Here is a 23,444-nt window from a genome sequence, read left to right as displayed (position 1 = left end):
TCAGACTAAAAGGGGAGGAAATTCAGGAATGGAAATGTATGCAGACACCTGGGAAGAAAATGTATAGAGATTGTGGCGGGATGAGGAAATGAAAAACAAGCAACAGGAAAAGCTAATCATGAAGAGAAAATGTTCAGAGACGTGGTTGTATAGTACATAAAGTGAGCAGCCTGTGGCCTTTGGACCAAAATGCCACCCCTAAATTACATGGAACCCACCTACTTTTTCTACTGGCTAGTTATCTTTATCTCTGTCTCTGCCCCAATTATCCTAGCAATCTATCAGCTGTCTGCCACCATTAGCAGAAGGTAGATCCTCAGCACTCCATATTATCAGCTGGCAGGAAAACAGATGACGGGGTAATGCTCAACAGTGTTTGCGTATCAGAAAATGCTGGGGCAGGCAGGCTGACAAATCATATGGGACAGATGACTATCAATGTAGTTTTTTGTCTCGTATCATAAGCGAATAGGTTAAACAGATCCAATGAATAGCCAAGCAGTATATAGGCCGCAAAGAAAGGGAACAAAGGAAAGGGACTGATGCTTCCCAAACGCTCAATGGATCTGTCATGTGGCTGTTTTTGTTTTTTTTAGCATTTGTCTCACAAAGTTGCAAGAGCCTTCCTAGTTCTTCCAGCAAAGCTATCAATGCCTGATGTGACAAAGGAGTTTTGGTTATCAGCCAACTTGCTGCAGTCTGATATGGATCAGAGCTGAGATGGGGGTAACTGGCCCAAAATCAGCCAGGTGGCTTCTGTGCCTGAGGTGAGATTAGAACCTGGGTTTCCTCCCTCTTAACTCAGTACTGTGGCCAATGTACCATACAGGTCTCTCCTTACTGGGCCTACAGTATCATACTGTACTTTTTGAAATGTGTACCTGTTAATGGGGAATTGTGAGGAAGTAGGTACTGGCAGAAAATGAAGGACAGTATCAACTCAGCTGCAAGCTGAGCCGAATCCTGGGATGAGGACAGATGAGTCCAACCTTCTTCCACACTTGGTGGCTCTACCCAAAAAGTAAAAAATATTGGGGAAAAAATTAGACTGTGGATAAGAGAAACTACAAGTATTCAATTAGAATTTAAACCTGAAATATTTTTGTTGGGAATGTTAAAAGGGGACTACGCAAATGAAATGAAATATTTAATTCTCCATATAATCACAGCGGCAAGAATTGCGTTGGCACAATGTTGGAAGGGCGATCAAATGCCAACACATAATTTGATTACTCAGAAAATACTTGACTGCGCTGAAATGGACCTACTCACACAAAAACTTAGGAATAAGGAAGACTCAAGATATATTACAGCTTGGGATAAATAGTATAAGTGGATTAAAGAGAAAAAAACAGGAAATTAAAAGAGATGGTTTTGATGAATGGAGTGGTTAAATTAAGAATGTTTATCAAATTAAGAAACAAAAAGTAGTAAAATTATTACCAAGAAAAAAATCACACCGTCTTAGTTGATCAGAAACATATGTTTTATAGGTATCTATTATGTTTTCTTATATATAGATTTTGTCTGCAACGTAAAGTTGTATTCGATGTATTGTACATAGTTTTTTTATTTTTTAATCTTTAATAAAGTTTTCTTTTAATTTTTTTTTAAAGTTTAACAATGCACCTCTCTCCCCTCCAAGATCCCTCTAAATACAGACCCATCCCTAAATACACGCACATATACAATTGCAGGCAGAGATATAACTTTATTTGAATTAGAAAGAGTACAAATCAAGCAGAGGAACATACAAACATTTTTTTTTTAGTGAAAGCTACAATCCAACAAAATGTTCTCCAAGTTTCAATATCAACCCCAAAATACCCATATCCCCTCCCCAAAACCACCAGGGCCGGCCCTGGAAAACGATGCACCCTCATGTGGAAGTTGGTGGTCTCCTTTCAAACACACAGTGACACGCCCTCCCACTCGTCTTTTTTCTTGCCACCACCACCCCATTAACTCTTTTCAACAAATACCTTTTTCCTCCATCAGCTTTTCTCAACAGGAAGCAAATTGGTCCTCTCTAGATGCTTTGGACATGCCCTTCAACCCAACTAACATAATCAATTAAGGACAATGGAAGCTATAAGCCAAAACACCTGAACTGGCTGCTCTTATTTAAAGGCTAGGTAAGTTTGCCAGTTCCCGAATATTGCCCCCCACACACCATCACTATTTAGCTTGACAGAAGAGAAGCTCGAAGACTTTCCTCTTGTACACCTAAGCCACCCCCATCCTCACAGGGAAGCAGCCAGGGGATCTAACCCAATCTTTCCCCAGTCATTTGCCAGGGGCTCTTAAGGAAGGCCACCCTGCTTCTTGCTTAACAAGCCAACTATACCAAGTTATTTCCATTAAAGCTATCAAAGCCCAATTCTCACATTCTCTTTTGCCCCAGGCCATTCTTATTTTTGTCTGCAGAAAACAACCTGCACATAAATGCAAGGTTTCAAATCATGCCATTCTAGAAGTGTCATGACTCATCCTAACTAGTGGCTTGGCCATCGTGCCTCAGGTTAACCTCAGGTTGTGTTTAAAGTGACATTTCCCTTTCTCTCTTTTACCCATACATGCATATACATCGTGTGAACCTGGTCTTAAAAGTACAACGCAGGTCCTTAATAAAGGCAGACCAACATCACACCCTACCTACTCTAATCTCAAAGCAAAACTTTCTCTCCTTCACTCCAAAGTCTTGCAGATTATTTTAAAATCAACACAGGCTTTTCCCCAACTGAGCAAGAAAGCACTGTAACGGGGAGGAGAGAGACGATTTCGAGGAATATACAGTAATATAGAGAGGAAAGGCAGCCTTGCACAATCAAACACTGGAAAAGTGAGTCCCTTGCAACTTTAGTAAAAAAGAATTAGCGTGGTATCTCTTCGGCATTGAAGAAAGCAAAGTACTTCTGATTGGAAGCAAAGGTTATCCTTAGTGCGCTAACAGTTGATTATTCCTCTTCATGGATTGGACCAGAAGAGGACGTTTTTTTGTCCTAGTGGAAGCAGTGAGTGTGCTGGTGGTTGATTTATGGCTGCTGGTGGTATTGTAATTGATGGTTGCTGGCTATTTTTTTTTTGGCACAAAGAGCCCTTTTAAGAAGCCTCCGATTCACTTCAGTGAGGTCAAACGATGGTTGATTGTGCTGCATTCAATCTTCGGACTTCCCTCTGGACAAAGTCACCTTAGGAAGGCAGGTGCATGTCCACTCCAAACTTCAACTTGTGAGCCTGGCACTTGGCTTCAAGAAGGACCTGAAGAAAAAAAACACTTACACTGAACATCAGCACTTGGATTTGGCCATCCAGCCCTGTATTCTGTCCTCTTTAGTGAGACTAGCGTAACAGCTTTACAGTTGGTAAAGCTGAGAGACAGAGCTGTGTGTTGGTGAGAGTTCTGAATTTAGACAAGAAGGGCTATTATATTTCAATTCTTTTTTATTAATCCTTTTTATATATATGTCCGAAGAAAGTTATTAAACCTGAATTCAAAACCCATTCTAGCCTCACCTCCCTACTCAACCTTGCTCCCATTCATTAACCTGGGGGACAACGACAAACAGCTTCCTTTGTTCTCTTCTCCCAGAAGGGAGAAGACCCATCAATATTCCTGCAGTTGAGAAATATTGCTTTCCAATTTTTCCTTTCTCCCCAACAAAATATTACAGAAAGAACTTTCCCCTTGAATTACAGAACCCAGAGAGATTTATTCTTTCCTTCCACAACAGCCATTTTTTTTCAAAGTCTACCCCTTGCACTGTGATAAATAAAATCCTATGCTATGCCCCATATTGTGTGGCCCTCGGCACCTTGATTTTGTCTGGCATGAAGAAGTTTTACTCAGCTGTCCAGTTTGTCCCCATTCTTCCATCAACATCATTCTGCATTTTACCCCAGATAACAAATGACACCATTGGCAGTAGAAGAAAATCCATTCCACACTAGCCATTTGCTTAATGCTCTTTCTTACAAGAAGATAAGCTGCTTTGCCACTTGTACAAAAGGGGCTATGGGGCAATGCCTCTCCCCTAACAGAATAAGGTATCCTGTAGACATTAGTGGATATTTATTTGTTTATTCATTAACTCTCTATCCAGCCTTTCAAGGCAATACACATAATTATTTCCTTCCTCTTATGACCATGAGACAGGCTGGCCTAGAAGATTAGCCCAAAGCTCTTCCCTACACACACACACACACACACACACACACACACACACACACACCAGGTAAACTTCAGTGACTGAGAGTGAACTAATTTCTCTACTTGTGGTCTAAATCCAATGTCCTTAAAATGATTATCAATCTAAAAAGCAGTCTAAAGGCTTCCCTAATCAAGTGTTTTGCTGATGCTCTGGCTGAGGACGATGGAGTTTATAGTCCAACATGTCCCAAAAGCATAAAACTGTTAGGAAACTTAAAAATCTATGTGATATGTGGTTGGGCTATTTTGCAAACTTAGTGCAGCCTGATGAACACTGTCTGACAAGTTGGGGGCTGGAGGGTCGCCTGTCGAGCATCCATGATATACTGACTAAAACACTGTCTCTCAAAACACTTTCCTAAAGGTATTCCTCCCTCCTTCCCCTCCCTCTAGATCTATTGGATAATAACTAGTCAGATGTCCTGGTGTTATAATCCAAACTCTTCTGGAGCACACCAGAGTTGAAAAGGTTCCCCTAAATCATGCTCTGTAATGACTCCCTGTGCTTCACACCCACACGCAATAAAATACAATAAACTCTTGCCTAACCGACAGTCTTGATGGCCAACGGAAGAAGAAAACGTTGCATTTCTCTCATCTGATCCTCAGATGTGCAGTTCAATATTCAATTTGGGGAGGAGGAAAAAGAGGAGGAGAAAGAGGAGGAGGAGGAGGAGTTACAACTCACTGGGTGACTGATATAGGCTTGACAGTCATAGCACCAGGCAGAGAGATCTGAAAAGCTAAGCACCAGTGGATGTCCAGATTCCTTGTTGTGATCCAGCATATGTTGATTAATGTAGCGTCCACAACAGACCTGAAACGAATGTAATATTTCAGGAGGGCAGAGCTGAAACATTAAAGGCACAGATCTAGAATGTCATGCTCCGGCCAGAGACATTTTATTGGGGAGATGGGCAGCACATAAATTTAATCCATCAATCAAATGATCTCAAATTTCCTTAAAGGCATAACCCCCCACCCCACCCTACACACAAAGCAAATGGAGCATATTACAGAGAAGAAAGTAACGGTGGAGAACAAACTCTGTTGTTATTTCATTCAAGCCAGTCAAGCTGGAAGATGATAGAAGCAGGTCAATGAAACGCCTAAAATAGCTCCTGGCCAAGAGCACCTGGAGGAACGTCCCCTTGCCTGCCATAACAGACAATGAGCCCCTGAGCCAGAACTCAAAACTAGCAACTCCAGAAGGAGATATAATTGGAGTACGAAGAGCCACCTTATAGCATGAGCAATCTGTGCATGATCAGCTCTTTTTTTAAAACTCCACAGAGCTCTCAAAGTTGATGTGAGTTTCTGGCAATTTGGATGGGAAACTAAAGAACCACAGGTGTCAGGTGCCCTCAGAGAATTAACAATGTGTAGGGAAAAACTAAACATTCCCAGCAAAATAGAGAATGAACTGAAAATGCAGCTTCCTTTGATGACATTGTTGCATTACTGCTCCATCAGCAGCGAACCTTTGTGTAATGGAGACCCCAATTGGTGGAGGATGGCCACCGTCCACCAAAAATTTACCCACCCTAAACTATCTTTTTAAAATAAATTTATTTATTCAAAGTTTCAAAAATTTAAAAAAGAGAAACGAGTTCTCACATTTTACAGCAGTGTATATGTCCGTTAGTAACAATTAGGTTCATTTACCCTAGGTACTTCTGTAGCTAGTTTACTAGTTTTTTGCTTACTATACTACTGTTAAATTACAATACTTATTTATCTACATTACTTTACATATATACACATAAGTCATATATCATATTCTTCTTTGAGTTTTCTTCAGTCATTTTCACAAACATCGTTACACCCTTTTTTTTTAACCATTTATACCATATGTTCTATATCGTAAAATATTCTTCCCTGTTTTTTAATAACACTGTTAGTCTAATCATTTCTGCTCATTGATGTATCTTATTCATTATTGCTAGATCTGTGGGTGTCGTGGTCAGTTTCCAGTTTTGAGCAAGAGAAATTCTTGCAGCGGTTATAATATGTAATATTAGGTGTTGGCGTTTCTCCACCCTAAGCTATTAAGTAGACTTCCTTCAGGAACAGGGAGGGTCCTTATTTGGCCCCAGGTGTATCAAAACCCAATTACTTCTAGCCTCTAACCCCGAAGCGGCACCTTCAGGACTGGTATCCTTACTTTATAGCACACCAGACAAACCCAGTTCTCCATCTCGCTGCCACATTCTGCACAAGGCTCCCACACATTCAGGCCCCCAGGAGGCACAGGCAGCACGGAGCTGAGGTGGGGGCACCAGGGCAAGGGAGTCACGACATAAAAGAGCCCCTGCAAAGAGAGAACAAAAGAATCCTTCTATCCTGACATCCAGCCTAGAGGCTGTCCCTTCTACGTCTTGACTTTTTCTCATCAAGTTAAGACTCCCTCCTCCCCTGTTCTGAAACTTTTGCTAAACTCAGAAATTCCCCTTTGTGTATCTTCAGCTTCCTGGGACTGTTAAATAACCCCCCAGGCACTTCTACCACTCTCCTCTCTTGTCTCAGGGCTTTTAATTCAGAAACTGGTTGGATTTGATAAGAGTTTGCAAGTCCTGTTCAAGGACCACTTCTTCTATCACTTCTGTCCTGGTTCTGAAGTCAGGCTTTAACTGGACTTGATTCTAGAACCAGCCACACAGATTCTCTGTTGTCTAACGACTCTAACCCCTTGAGCATCACAGGAGCATTCCTGAAATCTCTGCTGGAATACTCATGGAGTTATATCACATCCTTGTAAAAACATGTAAGATGTAGATTCCTCCGTCTCGAGTTGAAAGTCTCACGTAAATACGCAAGGCTTTTCCAGTCAGACTACAAGCCAAATATGCCCATTCACTCTTCCTTAGGCCCACCGACATGCTATTGCAGCTCTATCAGACACAACTTTCTCTAGACTCAAGAAATTGAATCTTGACCTCTTCCCAATAATCTCTTCCCCTCCCAATACTCACACTGCCAGCCACATTATCCCCAATCTTCTCATCAAACGAAGAACAACCCCCTGCTGCTTCATCCAACAGGACAACCTCAACATTCATTGGGCGGTGATGCTGAAAATAAGAGGGGGGAGGGAAAAAAGAGAGGGATGATCGAGATGATATGAGGTGGTATTTTCCAGAAGTCCTTGAAATGTAGTTATTTTATAGCAGAATTGCAGCTTCCTCATCTATTGTTCTCATGAACAGGGCCGGTTTTGTGGAAGGCAACCCTGGGTGAAGCCATCTTGGAGCTTCAGTGCTGCCACACTGGAGCTGAGGGATAGGGAGGGGGGATTAGAGATAGCTGGGGCTGTGTAGTCAAAATAAAATACTCTCTCTTAGGAACCAAGGACGTTCCCACACCTGGCCAGAAGAAGGAGTGATGTCACCAGACCATCAGACAGCGACTTGATTGGACCATATGACTGATTGTTTGGGGTTGAGAGAAAAACCTTTACTTTTAATTTGGGGAACAAACCGTGGGACCCTTCAGAGTCGGTTTTCACCAGATCTGTGCCAATATATTTCCAATAAAGCTATTCTTTAAGGCAGGGGTCCCCAACCACGGTCCGCGGACCGGTACCGTCCGTGGAACAAGTCCTACCCGCTGGCTTGCTAGCGCCCGCCATCTTGTTTTGATGAAAAAGTGCTTCCGGTGAGCTTTTCGGGTAGAAAGCTCACCGGAAACACTTTTTCATCAAAACAAGATGGCGCGCGCCAGCTGATGTCGGTACCGGGCCGCGCCAAAAAGGTTGGGGATACCGGGCCGCGGCGTAAAAAGGTTGGGGATCACTGCTTTAAGGAATCTACCTGCCTTAAGAGTTTTGCTTGATGTGGAACTATTACTTGGAACCCTGACAGGGAAGCAGGGAAAAGAGCCTTGGTTATCTCTTCCCCAATCTCTTACCAACCTCAGTAGTTTAAATATTTCAATTGGGCCGAGCAGTTTTTAACCATCTGAAATGATGAAATGCCTTTGTTTAAAGACTTATAATCTAAATCAGCTTTACTTCCTTTACATGTGGACTATGACTTCCATTGTCCCAAACAGCATCACTCCAAAATGTTGGCTGTTAGGTGGTAAAGGGAATAGTAGTCTAACACAGAGGTCTCCAACCTTGGCAACTTTAAAGCTTTGCTGACTGAGGAATCCTGGGAGTTGAGGTCCACAAGTCTTAGTTGTCAAGATTGGAGACCCCTGGTCTAACACACAGCGATCCCCAACCTTCCTGGCTCCGTGGACCGGCATCAGGGGTCATGGCTGGGGGTGGGGAGAGGACGGTTAAAAGAAGAGAATCACTGACATGGAACTTAGACAAATCTGGGGAAATGGAAACAACAGCTTCCTATGCAAAGAGTGGGAGGGGAGGGATGAAAGAAGAAATCACAGATGCAGAGTAGTTTTATGCATTCTTCTGCGTCCATTAGGTTAATTCTGAGCTCTTCAGACAAGGAGGAGGGTGAGCATTTCCAGTGCTAACTCTTTCTCTTCAATATGAACAACACAAGAAGATTCTTCTCATCTTCTTATGCCATATTCGTCACTGGACGCTGTCGTTCCTGTTTTTATCAACAGCCACACGAAGATTGGCTCCTTCCTAAACGAATTCTCAGCACAATCATTGGGGAGGCCAAGAAGCTGGAGCACACTTAGACTCGATGAGGTCTTTCACACAATAGCTATAGCACGTAGAGATAAATCGCTTCACAGTGCTTTTCAGCCCTCTCTGAGAGATTTAGAGTCAGCATTTTGCCCTAAAGAATCTGGGTCCTCATTTTACCGACCTCAGAAGGATGGAAGGCTGAGTCAACCATGAGCCAAGGGGGATTGAACTCCTGACAGTTGGCAGAATTAGCCTGCAAGACTGCATTCTAACCATTGCGCCACCATGACACAAGCCCCCAATTGCTTTGCGACAGCCATGGCTTCGTGTGAAACACAAATTGATGTGAAACGTATTCCCTAAAAGAGAAAAGCAGCTCGAAAAATCCATGATGTGTAAAGAAAAAAAGCTTTGGTACTCACTTCTTTGTCAGGAGCCATCCCTTCCCCAGAGAAGCTCTCTGCCGATCCCCCTTCCCTTGGTGCATTCTCTGCAGGATCCATTTCCTTAGGGGATCCGCTGACTTTTGGCCGAGCTTCCTCACCCACCGGACTAGAATCAGGAGAGAGAGAACTCGAAGCCGTTTCGCCTTCTTCCGTCAGGTTGTCTTCTAGCTGGAGGGAGCCCAAGCCCATCACGGCATCATCTATAGCTTCCACAGGCTGAGCTACAGGGCTTTGGAGCAACTCCTGAGGGACTTGTTCAGGAACCTCATTTGGAACGGGAGTTTCCTTCCCAGCCCGAGTCCTGGGCTTCTCCCACAGAGTGGCAGGCACTGGGGAGGAAAAATAAAAGTTGCCTTCCAGATGCTTAGCTAAGATGATGGGAATGGAAAAGGTGGGAAAGTGAACCCAGTGTTACTAAATGGGCAGGCACTCAATACAACTCCGACCTCCCTTTACTTGCGCACTTATTTCCCTGCGTCTTCCCCGACTTCATCTTATCCCCTTTGTTTAAATTCTTACGTCCGACCTCTCTCTTCCTCCCTCCCCGGCTTTCTTTGCCCTGTTCTGCTGCAGCCCATTCCCTGTGACAGTGCTTTGTAGGAAAGAGTCTTTTGCGACATCAGCAGGAATTCAACCAATCTCTTATCGTTCTTTTCCTACACTGTGTAGTTGCTAGGCACCCTCCAACATCAAGATGAAAGGCCTTGATGCTGCTATGGCTGTGAAGATCAAATGTCTCTTAATGCAGGGGTCCCCAACTGTGAGTCATGGACCGGTATGGGTCCGTGGTCTGTTAGGAACCGGGCCACACAGCTGGAGGTGAGGGGCTGGCGGGCAAGCAAGCAAACTTCATCTGGATTTGCAAGCCTCAGCTCCATCTCAGGTCACTGATTCTCATAGAAGCGTGAACCCTACTGTAAACTGCGTATGCGAGGGATCTGGGTTGTGCGCTCCTCTTCCTCCATCCCTTGGTCCGTGGAAAAAAATTTCTTCCACAAAACAGATCCCTGGTGCCAAAAACGGTTGGGGACTGCTGTGTTAATTGATCCCCCCACTTTTGCCAGTTCTTGGGAGTTTAGGCCCCTTGCATGCTTCTCCAAGGTCAGGCGTGCCCTTTTGTTAGTCACCCCACTGGACTGAGCTGAAAGCAACTATATAAGTAACGTATCCAACTCTCTATTCATTATAGCAAACATCTGACCATCCAGCCTCCCCATGAAGATTAACTTTTGTGGCCTCTTGTCCTCAGAGAATTCACTCTTTTTGCCTTCTCTCTGAACACTATTTATGTGATCTTCATCTTGATGAGCTTTAAAAGGAGAACGGCTGGCTTCCAGTCCTTTTACCTTCCTCTCCAGTAAAGAGACAAGCCCGTAGGTGTAAAAAGCAACCGCTTCTGATAAGAAGGCACATGTCTTGCAAGTCAACTGCACCTTCCTTTTGGCAGAATCGGAGTTGTTCTTTCCCCTGCTAAATGGCCTCCAAAAATCTTCTGGTTTGATCTGTCCCCCTGTCTTAAGAACATCATTTGAGAATAAGCTCCTACCTAAGAAATTACTCCACCTACAAGCTGATCACCTAATCAGGAAGCCTGTTATAGCTGTAAGCTTCCATGCCTCTTATTTAGACTGTGTGTGGAAAACAAGGAAGCACACAACCTCTCAGCCAGAAAACTATGCAAACCCCAGGCAATCAGCCTGCTCTGTAATTCACAGGCTCCCTTGCAAAACTCCTTTGCTCTTGTTGCCTACCTGTGGCTCATTCTGCACAAGACTGTGCCATATTCCCATTTTACAAGGGCCCCAAATGCATGGCTCAATAGTATTAGCCTCTCGTGGAATAGAAGTGGGGGAAATCTATGAGAAATACCGACACTACAACTTCACAGTAAGAGGTAAATTGCAGATTTTGTTTTGGTGGACAGCCACTACGCTGTATCAGTTGTTATGAAGTGCATCCGCCCAGACGGAACGGAGATACTTTCGATAAAAAGAGAAATATTCACCTTCCAGTCGGAGGCTTGCCCAATATTTGCGGTGCACAGCAGTGACACGGGCCAAGGACTGCAGGGCACTCAGATGGGGAGGCTTTAGGCGTCCGAGTGGGGGTGGAGGATCCCCCAGGAGGCTGCGTGTGCACATAGTCATGGACTCTGAGATAGAGTCTAGGTTGTAGCCACCCTGAAGGAAAAGAAACACCATTACTTTGACATCAAAATAATTGCTATCAGCCAGTGATGGGATTCAATTTTTTTTTACTACCGATTCTGTGGGCGTGGCTTGGTGGGCATGGCAGGGGAAGGATATTGCAAAATCTCCATTCCCATCCTACTCCAGGGGGAAGGTTACTGTAAAATCCACATTCCCTCCCCACCCCAATAACTTGCTTTCCAGCTCCGTTCTCCTGTGCAGGGCAACAAAAGAAGACCCAGCCGACTGACTTCCGGTTTGTCGGCTTCGCGAGCGGCAGGGATTTGTGAAGCTGCGCGATCCCTGCCGCGCTAGTCGTTTTTGGGGCTCCACCCAGACGGGTACGGAGCTAGAGCTGCCCTGCAGGGGCAGCTGAAGGTAGGGGGATCCGGAGAAGGGTTTGGGGGTGTTGCAGACTCCCTCCCTGGCCGGCAGAACTCCCTTTTCCCAGGACGGTGCAGCGGCGGTCTGTAATGGCCGCCACAAAGAAGCTGGCAGCCGGGTAAGAATGCGCAGGAGGAAGTGGAGAAAGTGATTGAGAGAAGAAAGTTTTTCTTGGCTCCTAGGACTCTAAGACATATTTAATAAAATTCCTGAAAAGTATGACTTTCTGAATAATACCTGCCAGAAGAGGAAAAAAGCGGCTGTTTGAAGGTGCTGAAAGGATAGCTTTCCTCTTTTCCTACGGAATAAATAACTGGATATTAAGAAATCTATTTCTTTTAGGTGAAAATTGGTTTTAAGCGATGAGTGGGAAGAGAGAGGATTAAAAGAAAATATTTGTATGCTAAGACTTTGTTGGAGCAGATGCCTTAAGGATTTGAAGACTAGAATATATTGCAATAAGATTTTAAACAGATTTGGACTTTCTTTCTCTTGGATTGATATTACCCCAGAAGGAGAAAGTGAGAACTCTGCCTTGGTTTGGACTGACTGATAACTTTGGGACTGTTTTATATTTTTTTATTCTCTTTTGAATATTCTGGTTGTTGTAAGAAGAAAGAAGGGGAAAAGAAAAGAAAAGATTTATAATGGCTCTTTCTGTTGAGGAACTAAGAAAAGAATATGAACAAGCAAAAAAAAAATGGTAAAGATGGTGTGGAAGAAGCTTTCCTTTTCTTAGAAATGGCGCTTATTAATTATCAACAAACATTACAACAGATGAAGACAGCAGAGGAACAAGAAAGAAAGGAAGGAGCCATTTTTAATGAATCTCAGAATTTGATCCAGAAAGAAGGAAGAAGAGAAAGAAAAGAAAAGAAGAGAAAAGAAGAAAACTAAAGGACTTAAGGACTTAAGATCTAAAAAACATTTAAGAAAGGGAAAAATAAGGTGCAAAACCAATATGATGATAGTAAACAAAAGGAAAAGGAATACGACAGAGAAGGGAAGCTGGTAAGGCAGAGGCTAGAAGAAGGGGGTAGAAAGGTTTGTTGGGAGAAGAAAGAAAGGGAAAAGGTGGAAAAAAGCTACAATGTTTTGAAATTAAATGAAAAAAGAAATTTTTATGGATAATGGATAAAGTATATTTTTAAAAAAAAAAAAGATTTTGCAAGGTACATAAGATGAGATGGTAGTATTGTAATGATTTAAGAGTTGATAAGAGATTAAAATGTTAAAATGTTTAAAAATGATTGGCTTTAAAACTTAATAATAGGGGAGGTTTAGAATATTGTTTTAATTAAAGAGTTTAATAAGACTATGGTATTGATGTTATTATAAAATTTTTATTATAGTATCTTTTTTTAATATTTGGATTTATTGTCTAATTATGTACTTAATTATGTTGGATGTATCAGTTAGATAGAATGTACCAAGCAAAATCGGATTGGGTATTAGATATTACTTTAAAAGATTAATTTGATTAACTTGGGGGAGATAGAAAGGCATCATACTCTGATTAATGATTTCAGGAGAAACTTATTTTTTTTTTTTTATAAGGAATGAGACAAAGGGATGATAAGAAATGGACAAAAGATATAAATATAATGATTCAAACTAAGATGATTAATTAAGATAGAAGTAAGAAGTGTGAAATATGTGGGGAAGTTAATATAGAAGGCTTAGAATGGTAAATAAAATAAGTAATGATATGTAAGATGAGCATGAATATAATTGAAGTCCATGAAGAGAGAGACACCTGGGTCCAAGTTACTTTCCAAAAAGATTTTTTTATGTTTTGTGTGTTGTGTGTATATGTCTTTTGGGGGGAGAATTAGTTAAAACTTGTAGAAATATAGAATGAGAATAATGGTAACTAAGTCAGAAAGAAACAGATGAAATAATAATAATGATATTGAATAAGAGTAAAGAGAAGTAAAGAGAAATTGAATAAGAGGTTTTGGTATGTTGTATGGAAATGGTTTAAAACAGAATTATAATTTATCTGACTTGTTAAATTGACAATGAAAAAAGGTTTAAACATGTAATGAATAATGATAATTTGTGTGTTTTAAAAATTAATAAAACTTGTTTTAAAAAAAAAAAAGAAGAAGACCCAGCCGATCAGCTGGGACTCGGGAGGCAGAGAATAGATGGGGACAGGGCCAGTCAGAGGTGATATTTGCCGGTTCTCCAAACTACTCAAAATTTCCGCTACCGGTTCTCCAGAACTGGTCAGAACCAGCTGAATGCCACCTCTGGTACCAGCCTACATGCAGGTTGGTGTGCAAGAACAGAGCTGCTACCGTAAATATTCTTTGCAATCTAAAATAGAAACAGTAAGTTTCTAGTCCTGAAGTCTATGCTTCCAGACAGCAAAGGCAATTTCAGCCTCTCCAGGGAACAGAAGCTACCAATCACACTTGGGGGCTTCAACTTAACACCAAGCCTTGTCTATTGGCAAGATTTTGGTTGCTGTGAGCACAGGAAAGAGAGGGAATGAGGAAAAGAAGTAAGAACGGCAATTAACATAGGGCTTGAAGCACTCACAATTCACAGACAGGCAATCCTGGCTTAACCTCCACTTCTTCAGCGATTCTTTAAAGTTACAAGAGCACTGAGTGAAGGGGACTTAAACAACAGATCCTCAGAACTGCAGCTATCACAGCATGCCCCAGTCTTGTGACCTTCCCTCCCAGCTTCTGACTGGGGAATCCAGCAGAAGGTTGCAAATGGCAATCGTGCAATAGCAGGATCTGCGGCTGCATGGGGTTTGCCTAACGATGGCAAGTGGGACCACCAGAAGTACCATCGAAAGCTGGAGCAGTCATGTGATGTCGCACCTTAGCAATGGAGGTTCCTTGTCCCAATTACTGTTGTTAAAGCAGGACTGCTTATATCTGGGATGGTGAACCTACGGCATGCATGCCGGAAGTGGCACGCAGAGCCATTTCTGCTGGCACATGAGAGGTCACCGGAACAGCCCCACTGTGCATGCGTGTGCACCCCCTACCAGCCGATTATCAGGTATCTGCTGTGCATGCACAGGGCAGATGCGTGCGTGGGAGATGCATGCGCATGGGGTGGGGGTCTCACATGCATGCGCAGAGGCACGCAGTACACGCATAGGGGGGCACGCAGGGGTGGGATTCTACAGGTTCGCACCTATTCGCTAGAACCGGTTGTTAACATTATAAGCAGTTGAGAGAACCGGTTGTTAGAAGAAATTACTGGCCTAATCCTGTAAGGAAGGCAGGAAGGAAACATCCTGGTGTTGCTTACAGAAACTGCCTCTCCGTTAACCCTTATTACATTCTTGGCAGGACTAGACTTCCTGTCTCAGGAACATCTCTGGAGTTTTTTTTTTCCTCCTTTGCTGTTACTTTGCTTGTGTGGAGTGACCATTCAAAGTTACAATGGCACTGAAAAAAGTGACATGACCATTTTTCACACTTACGACTGTTGCAGCATCCCCACAATCACGAGAGGCCAGGTGAGGAGATGCTTGCCCCGATGTGAGTGATGCTGAGTTGGCCACACCCAGTCAATAACATGACCACCAAGCCACACACACTAGCTAAGCCACGCCCAGAGAACCGGTTATTAAAAAATTTGAATCCCACCCTTGGGGGCACCCGCATGCATAGGGGAGCCGGGGGCACGCACACATTGCATTATGGGTGGAGACACGCATGCGTGCGCACACACAGTTTTGGCATGTGACGAGGAAAAGGTCAGCCATCACTGCCCTATACTATACATATTACTGTCAGTTGGATGACCTCTGTAGACACATTGGCAACTCTTGGAATACGGTGTCGTCCTTCTCATCAAAGAGTTTCACCAGATTTGGCAACTGTGCTGGCCGTTATGGCTAGACGGTACACTGCCAATTTAACAGATGAGAAGCCTGTGGGGAATGCTGCTTCCTGGCAGCTTCTGCAGCTTTCCTGGATATTCTCTCCCTCTTTAGTCAATCTTTGTTGTCTCAGCGGGTCCCCTCCTTCCAAATGAAGCACAGTGTGATAGCCGCTGTGCTTTGATCAAAGTCCTTCTGGAGCCCACATGGAGCCCCAAAGGCATCCTTGGAAGCAGAGGTGGGATCCACAGGGTTAACTACCAGTTCAGTCATTTATGAGGTTCGGTGATTTACGATATGCTTCCCTGCATGCTGCCAGCCGCACGCCTGTAAATCATCATCAGCATGCTGCGTGTGGAGAAGCAGCCTTTGAAAAAGCCCTTTTTTCCTGCTTTTTTAACTGCAGCTGTGCCTCGCACGGCAGCTGAAGTTGAAAAAAATCAGGAAATAAAGGTCAGGTAAGAGCCCGGGTGGGCAGGTGGGCAAAAACATCAGCAGACATGGAACCGGTTCTATGTCCGCTGCTCTTCAGAGCTACCGGTTCTACAGAGGTGGACAGAACCGGTAGAAACCCACCCCTGCTTGTAAGCAATGCTGACATGAGAACTCGGTGCTTTGTATCTTGTTGGCTTCTGCTTCATTTAAAATGGCAGAGAATGAAAAGAGTTAATGTCGGGGCTGGGTGGCGGCATCAGGGTCGGAGGGTGACGTTCAGCACATTTCTCCTCTCCCTCGCAACAAAACTGTTTTCAAATGCTGCATTTGAACTTTTCCTCCTAGGAACGGAAACCTCTGTCCCTCTGCAACGATACGGCAATTATAAGCATCTGTAGCCTTTTTTCTTGCTTTGAAGTGGAGAACAAAAACCACAAAAAAGGAGTGGAGAAGAATACAGGTAGTCCTCGATTTACAGCAGTTCATTTAGTGATCGTTCAAAGTTACATCGGCACTGGGGAAAAAATGACTTACAACCGTTTTTCACACTTATGACCGTTGTACTATCTCCATGGTGACACGATCAAAATTCAGATGCTTGGCAACTGGTTCATATTTATGACGGTTGCCGTGCCCTGGAATCACGTGATCAGCTTTTGCAACCTTCCGACAAGCAAAATCAATGGGGAATCCTGATTTATTTAACAACCGTGTTATTAACTTAACAACTGCAACGATTCACTTAACAAGGATGGCAAAAAAAGGTCGTAAAATGAGACAAAGCTCACTTAAATGGTTCACTTAGCAATATCAATTTTGGGCTCAATTGTGGTTGTAACTCAAGGACTATTTGTACTTACTTTTTCCCCCCTGAAACTCACTCCTCGTTTTCTCCTCACTGGATTCCAGGCCCCATTTCCTCGTGATTTCTCACTCTGTGTATCTACCCATACAACAAAAGTAGCTCCCAGATAATAAAGGCAAGACTTCTGACCTACCTCTAGGACAACGGATACTTTCCCTCCTGCCAAACCCAAGAGGAGGTGGGTCATATGGGCGTAGCATTCTGGGGTCACAAGACAACCCCCCAGTGGGTCCCCTCGAGCAGCATCAAAACCAGCCGACACCAGGACCAGCTCCGGGTTGAACTGGGAAAAAAACACAACAGGGTGACTGAACCTTCTGCTTTTCCTGCTAACGCATCACCTTGGGGGCCAAGTGCAAGCAGCTCGGCTCTTTTCGGATACTGTGACTAGAACATCCCAGAATCCTCAAACATAAGCCAGGATGGGTTGGGTTCTTGAGAACTGTAACCCAGCCTACCTAGTGGCTACCCAGTTATCTTAGCCAAATGGAACATGCCTACAACCTCTAGATCAGTGGCAAGGAATCTCAGGGTCTGCACATCCCTGCAAAAGACCGTTCGGGTTCTAAATGCCTTAGATATCTCTGTAGAAAGTTTAAACTGTTGTTTTTATTGTACACCACCCAAGTTACTTGTGTGAGATGGGTGTTCATGTACCTTTGATTAAATAAACAAATAGCACTCAATAACTATCTCCCCAGTTGTTTTCTCTCTCTTTAATAACTGTTAAATAATAGTTAATAGATGGCATCTAATAACCGCCATCATGGCACCATTCAAGCCATTCCTAAACTTCCCATCATGAATATTCAGTGCATACCTCATAACTAACAGGCATGATAATCTGATGGAAGGCAGCCAGATACTCAGAGTCTCCCATCCGGGAACAGTTCCAAGGCACATTAAGGGTGAAGCCTTCCCCGGGTCCCACACCCACTCGGTCATAATCTGCATCCTCAGAAGTGGGGAAGAAAGTGCCGTTGTCGTACCGATGGAGGGAGATGTATAAAACACTAGAAGGGAAGGGAAAGGTGATTAGAAAAAAGGGTGCGGAGGCAAAGGCCTTTCTCCTCCTAATCAGGATGCTTAAGAACTACAGGTCACAATTACATATTTTGGCTTCTCAGATTTGCTGGTTCTATTCTCCCTTCTTTCCCTTTCTCACTCTCATTAAAACCTTGAGCAACTCATAGGACAATGGCTTCAAGGAGTTGGAGGACAATGTCTGCCTTGTTTTGTCTTACTTTATCATATTATCTTGTCTATCTGTCTGTTTTATCTATCTATCAATTATCTATATCTCTATTATCTAAACTTACCTGCTCTCTGCTAGCAATGAAAAACTATTTTGGATTGTACATATGGCAGGGAGAAACAATATGGGACAGTTTGGGAATTAAACTAAATCATTCTAACATAGCACTGACTGATCTTCAGATGATACACTACTTCTCTTGCTAGGTATGTCTTGTGAACACAATCAGAGTCCAGATTTTTGTGTTAACAGGAGAATTGAACGTACAGCTTTTCCATATAGAAATCTATGACTAGTTTCCATCCAAAAGTTACCTTTATTTCAACTGCCAAAGTTAAAAGCCAGAAGAGCAGAAGATCCTTTTTATTCGACAATAGGGTGCTAGAAACCCTTGTCAAATTTTTGCAATTTAACCCTCTCTTCCTGTTTGGAGACATGCCATCATGGTATGGCTACATTTCTGGAATTTTATAAGGAAGGAGGGAGGATTTTTCAGCCAAACAATTCTACAAGTATTTAAAACTAAAGAACGATGAGAAATCTCTTTTCAGTCTGAGCATGCCTCAAAATTAATGCAAAGCACCACAAGCGTGTTTAATTTTATCCTTCGTTTTAATTCGAGTGTGGGGGAAAATCTGTTCCAGGGTCCAATTTCCTTTCCCTGTTTTAATATACTTGTATTATTTCACGTCTCAAAAAAAGGGAAGCATTTTGATTATGAAACAGGGGTGAGCGGGAAGGAGTGCTACTGCAGAGTATTTTAAAATGTCCCCCTTTGGTAAAAAATGGTCTATAACAATGACCTCTAGCTGGGCATCTATCTCAAGGCCTGCAGGCCAGACCCAGCCCATGCTTAGATCTGGCCCGTGGGGCCGGTGGAAACAGCGAAGGACCGGCCTGCAGTGCCTCTGCCAGTGAAAACAGAGTTCAGTTCTATTTTAGTTGGCAAAGGGTTGCAGGAGGGCGGCACAGCTGAAAAAAGAGCTCAGGAGCCCATTTTCACTGGCAGAGGATTTCAGGAGGCTGGCGTAGCTAAAAACAGAGCTCAAGAGCCTGTTTTCACTGGCAAGAGAGTTTGGGCTGCACAGGCACCCCCAACACGAGTGATGTCGAGCTGGCCACCCCCCGCCCTGGCCACCCCCCCATCCCCTGCCGAGGTCAAACACAACCCTGATGCAGCTCTCAATGAAATCAAGTTTGACACCCCCGCCCTATTCTATAGGTTATAACATCACTATTTCTTCAAATGGGGAAAAATGATAGACAGCACCTGGGATCATCTTCAAATATGTGCTGTGTTCCATTGCCATGGTGAACATCCCAGTCTAGTATCATAACCCTGAGAAATAAAACCAAAATTAGATCAGTAAATTAAACTCCCTGGTTCAGTTCAGTTAAAATATACTGTTAACTGTTACGGAGCTCCCAGAATTACAATCCCCACTCCCAGGAGATCTCTTGGGGAACAAAATTAAAGGTCTAAATCTGCTTTAATTAGTCAAACAAAACGCCATGTTCTTATTGAGTATATTCACCTCAACCGCCTCTGGGCCAGGCGCTGGGCATAGCGTGCTGCCAAAGCCACCGAATTGAAGAAGCAGAAGCCACAGGCAGTATCTGATTCCGCATGGTGTCCAGGAGGGCGGACAATGGCCACAGCATTTTGAGTCTAAGGACCCAGACAAAGAAACAACAGGGGATTGGCGCTGTATTGAAATTCAGGACAGTAATGAGAGCTCTGCAGAGAATTTCCACCAAGGTAAAAAAGTTCTATAGAACATGCTATAGAGCAGTGATCCCCAACCTTTCTTATGCGCCGGCGCCGGCATTAGCTGGGTGCCGCCATCTTTTTTGATGAAAAGTGCTTCCGGTGACCTCACCGAAGCACTTTCATCAAAAAGATGGCGGCGACTTTCAGTGAGCTTTCCGGTAGAAATGGCTTTCTACCCGGAAAAGCGCTGGCGCCGCCATCTTTGATGAAAAAGTGCTTCCGGTGAGCTTTCTACCTGGAAAATCTCACCGGAAGCACTTTTCATCAAAAAAGATGGCGGCGCCACAAACCAGCTGCCCGGTAAGACTTGTTCCACGGACCGGTACCGGTCCACGGACCGGTGGTTGGGGACCCCTGCTATAGAGGCAGGCCTGTCCAAAGGCCCTAGGAAAGCAACTGGATAAAACGATATCATCTCCAGCAGATTGGCTGAATTAATTGCTGCTCACTCTCTGCCCTGGCATGTACCTTCCCAGACAACACAGCCTCTACTGCACTGAATGCGGACCCAGCTGCCAACCGGGCACACTGGTAGGAGCTGGCACAGATGTAGACAGAATTGTACTGGTCACCCTGGCGATGCAGGTCACGGGGTTTCATGGTGGCTGTGGACTTCAATGTCTCCACATAAGCCAGGCTGCAAAGAGGAGGAGGAGAAGAGGCAATGAAGAAAGCCTTTCTCAGCTGGACGCAGGTTAAGCAGGTTGGGCTTCTTCAACCCCTAAAGCCCTGTTAGCAGGTCTAGTTGTGGAGCTCAAACCCAACGCCTCTAAGAAGGCGTCTGGTTGGAGAACACTGTAATGTGGACTCCACTCCTTCCTTTATATTCAAAAAGAAGAAGAAGAAGAAGAATGTGAAGCTTCGGGCATTCACCGATAGGCATTGCTCCCAACCCTGCTTTGTGAGACCTCCCACTCCTCTCCCTGTGGTGGAAAAGGCTGCTGGAATGAAACTCATCGGAACCTGTGGCACATTTGTAGCTCTTCTTCAGAGGCAAGACGGGCTGGGAGCCGGCAACACCTTTCGGTCAGATGCAGCTCCCTGTGGCGTTGGAAGATCCTGGATACTCTCTGAGGCAACTCTGGATGTTGGCTACAAAAGAAAGGTAAGAAACCAAGAATGAGAGAAAGCCACGATTCCTAAGGAGCATTTTTATATGGGGGAATCCTCTTCCCTTCCAATGATCTTAAGGACAGAGTCACGCTAGATCTCAAATCTGCTTGGAGGCCTTGTGGCTGAATCGTTTGATAATATCATTTTATATTTTGGGTTTTCGGTGAAGATCTTAGAAAAGCGTAGCCCTTACAAGTCTGTGTTTCCAAAAACAATTAGATGTTGCCTTGAAAGAAACTCAATCAGAAGCAGAGTTATCAACCAGGGTGGCTTAGGGGGGAACCGGTCCTCTATGTGTGTTCAAAAACATTCTCTTTACCAGCTGGTTCATGGGTTGTATTTTATTCTACTACACCAGCTGAAGCAAAACCACATGTAGGCATTATACATAGAGAGGGGATGGAAACATTCCTTTCAACAAACCTAAACTATATCTGAAATTCTTACCTGTCCCACATATTGTAATGCTCCATCATCTTCTCATCATAGACTAGCCCCGTGCAAGAAGGAGGCTGAGGCTGTATCCGTTCAGCCGCTGATCCGGAGAGGGGATCGGTTACAGAGAGAGAGCTGGCTGGTGGCCAAGCTATGCTCAGCTTGCCATCCTCTTGGGGCACATCAGCACCTGAATTGGATGGAAGAGGCAGAGAAAGATTCCACAAGAGTCCTAAGCTGTCCTGATTGTCTGACGGTCAATTAGAGTGGGAAGGAACTAAGAATAAAAATGCCCTCTGGACTCCTTGCTTTTTAGGAATGGGGAAAAAAGAGCTACGTCCACTCACTGATCTTCCGTAGGTTCTTCCAGTACTTGCTATGAACTGCAATGGCCCGAGACACTGAGCTGAGAGCACTGACGGGAGGAAAAGAAGATGCCTTAATTAGACTTTAACTAGAGAAGGTTGGACTTGACCTAACACGTTGATTCTAAAAGCACCAGGCAGCAGGAAACTGTGGTTCAATGCTCAGGAGCCAATATCATTCTTACCTGCTACATGGGAAGACAGGGGATTCCATCAGCGGACAGGGATCTCCTAGAAGTGTCTTCAAAACCATGCAGGTTCCCTCTGCCAAAGACTGGAGGTTATACCCACCCTGTGACAGTGAAAGGAGAAGAGCTAGGTGGCTTCTTTAAGAGACAGCCCAACCCCATCCCCAACCCAAAAGCGGAAAGTCACCCACCTCCAGAGATAAAACCAGTTTGCCTCCAGCCAGTGACTTTAACAGGTGTGTCAGGTGAGCAAAGCATGCTGGGGTGGCAGCCATCTCCCCCTAGAGGGGACAAAGATTGATCAGTTTCACCCCTGACTTACTCTTGGAAAAGGGAGCAAGGCATGGCTCAGGGAGGGGATACATTAAATTAAATGGACAACCAAACCAAATAAAAACCAAGGCATTATCAGACAGATTACTCCTATTGCAACAGGCTCCTGGAAGCATCTCTAAGGCTGTGACAAGAGAAATGGGAAGGAAAAAGGCCTTGTTCCTCAAGGTTGGTAGAACAGTTTCTGCATTGCCTAGCTGAAGCTCTAGGGCTTAGGTCTGTCCTGGCCACCGGCACTCCCACACTTGGAAGTCCTCTTTCTAAGTCAGGTAAATCCAGCCCTCATTCTCAGTAAACCAGCTGTGGCTTCAGGGATGGCCTAAGGTGGACAGCCAGTCTACTTCATCAAATTATTCATCAAAGCTGTCATCGGTTACCATACCATACATAAAGTTAAAGGCATGACAAGACATAGAACCTCGCTTGACTGCTCTTAAAAACAACCTGGAGGCAGGGGTGGGATTCAAAATTTTTAACAACCTGTTCTGTGGGCGTGACTTGGGTGGTAGGCGTGGCTTGGTGGTCATGTGACTGGGTGGACATGGCTTGGTGGTCATGTTATTGGATGGGTGTGGCCAACTCAACATCACTCACATCGAGGCACGCATCTCCTCGCCTGGCCTCTCATGACTGTGGGGATGCTGCAACCGTGGTAAGTGTGAAAAATGGTCATAAGTCACTTTTTTCAGTGCCATTGTAACTGAATGGTCACTCCACACAAGCAAAGTAACAGCAAAGGAGGAAAAAAAACCCTCCAGAGACGTTCCTGAGACAGGAAGTCTAGTCCTGCCAAGAATGTAATAAGGGTTAACGGAGAGGCAGTTTCTGTAAGCAACACCAGAATGTTTCCTTCCTGCCTTCCTTACAGGATTAGGCCAGTAATTTCTTCTAACAACCGGTTCTGGCGAATAGGTGCGAACTGGTAGAATCCCACCCTTGCCTGGAGGTCTTACAAGCAGGACAGGGGGTTAAACATTATCAAACCTCTCCACTCTT

At 44.1% G+C, this 23,444-nt stretch overlaps 1 protein-coding gene across 6 annotated transcripts in view; it reads right to left on the bottom strand.

Moving 5' to 3' along the window:
* Positions 1–1,691: 1,691 nt before the first annotated feature.
* The window catches only part of HDAC6 (histone deacetylase 6), a 42,546-nt gene continuing 20,793 nt past the window's right edge, over positions 1,692–23,444 (bottom strand). For 3 of the 6 annotated variants that reach the window (XM_087956760.1, XM_087956758.1, XM_087956757.1), the window contains 16 exons: positions 22,307–22,396; positions 22,113–22,219; positions 21,910–21,977; positions 21,575–21,752; positions 20,978–21,106; positions 20,483–20,651; positions 19,779–19,912; positions 19,514–19,582; positions 17,809–18,001; positions 17,122–17,271; positions 11,265–11,439; positions 9,236–9,588; positions 7,183–7,281; positions 6,375–6,521; positions 4,899–5,027; positions 1,692–3,261 (listed from right to left, as the gene is read on the bottom strand). In XM_087956760.1, the coding sequence (XP_087812886.1) occupies positions 3,193–3,261; positions 4,899–5,027; positions 6,375–6,521; positions 7,183–7,281; positions 9,236–9,588; positions 11,265–11,439; positions 17,122–17,271; positions 17,809–18,001; positions 19,514–19,582; positions 19,779–19,912; positions 20,483–20,651; positions 20,978–21,106; positions 21,575–21,752; positions 21,910–21,977; positions 22,113–22,219; positions 22,307–22,396 (2,259 nt within the window). In that variant the 3' untranslated portion in view covers positions 1,692–3,192. The remainder of the gene's footprint in view (positions 3,262–4,898; positions 5,028–6,374; positions 6,522–7,182; positions 7,282–9,235; positions 9,589–11,264; positions 11,440–17,121; positions 17,272–17,808; positions 18,002–19,513; positions 19,583–19,778; positions 19,913–20,482; positions 20,652–20,977; positions 21,107–21,574; positions 21,753–21,909; positions 21,978–22,112; positions 22,220–22,306; positions 22,397–23,444) is intronic. The other 3 variants (XM_087956761.1, XM_087956762.1, XM_087956763.1) reach the window with 2 other exon arrangements.

The sequence above is a fragment of the Notechis scutatus genome, chromosome 2 (genome assembly GCF_049901735.1).
Source record: "Notechis scutatus isolate UNSWTSFEM ecotype Mainland chromosome 2, rNotScu1.2, whole genome shotgun sequence".
Taxonomy (NCBI): Eukaryota; Metazoa; Chordata; class Lepidosauria; order Squamata; family Elapidae; genus Notechis; species Notechis scutatus.
This window is presented reverse-complemented; position numbering and strand designations above follow the sequence as displayed.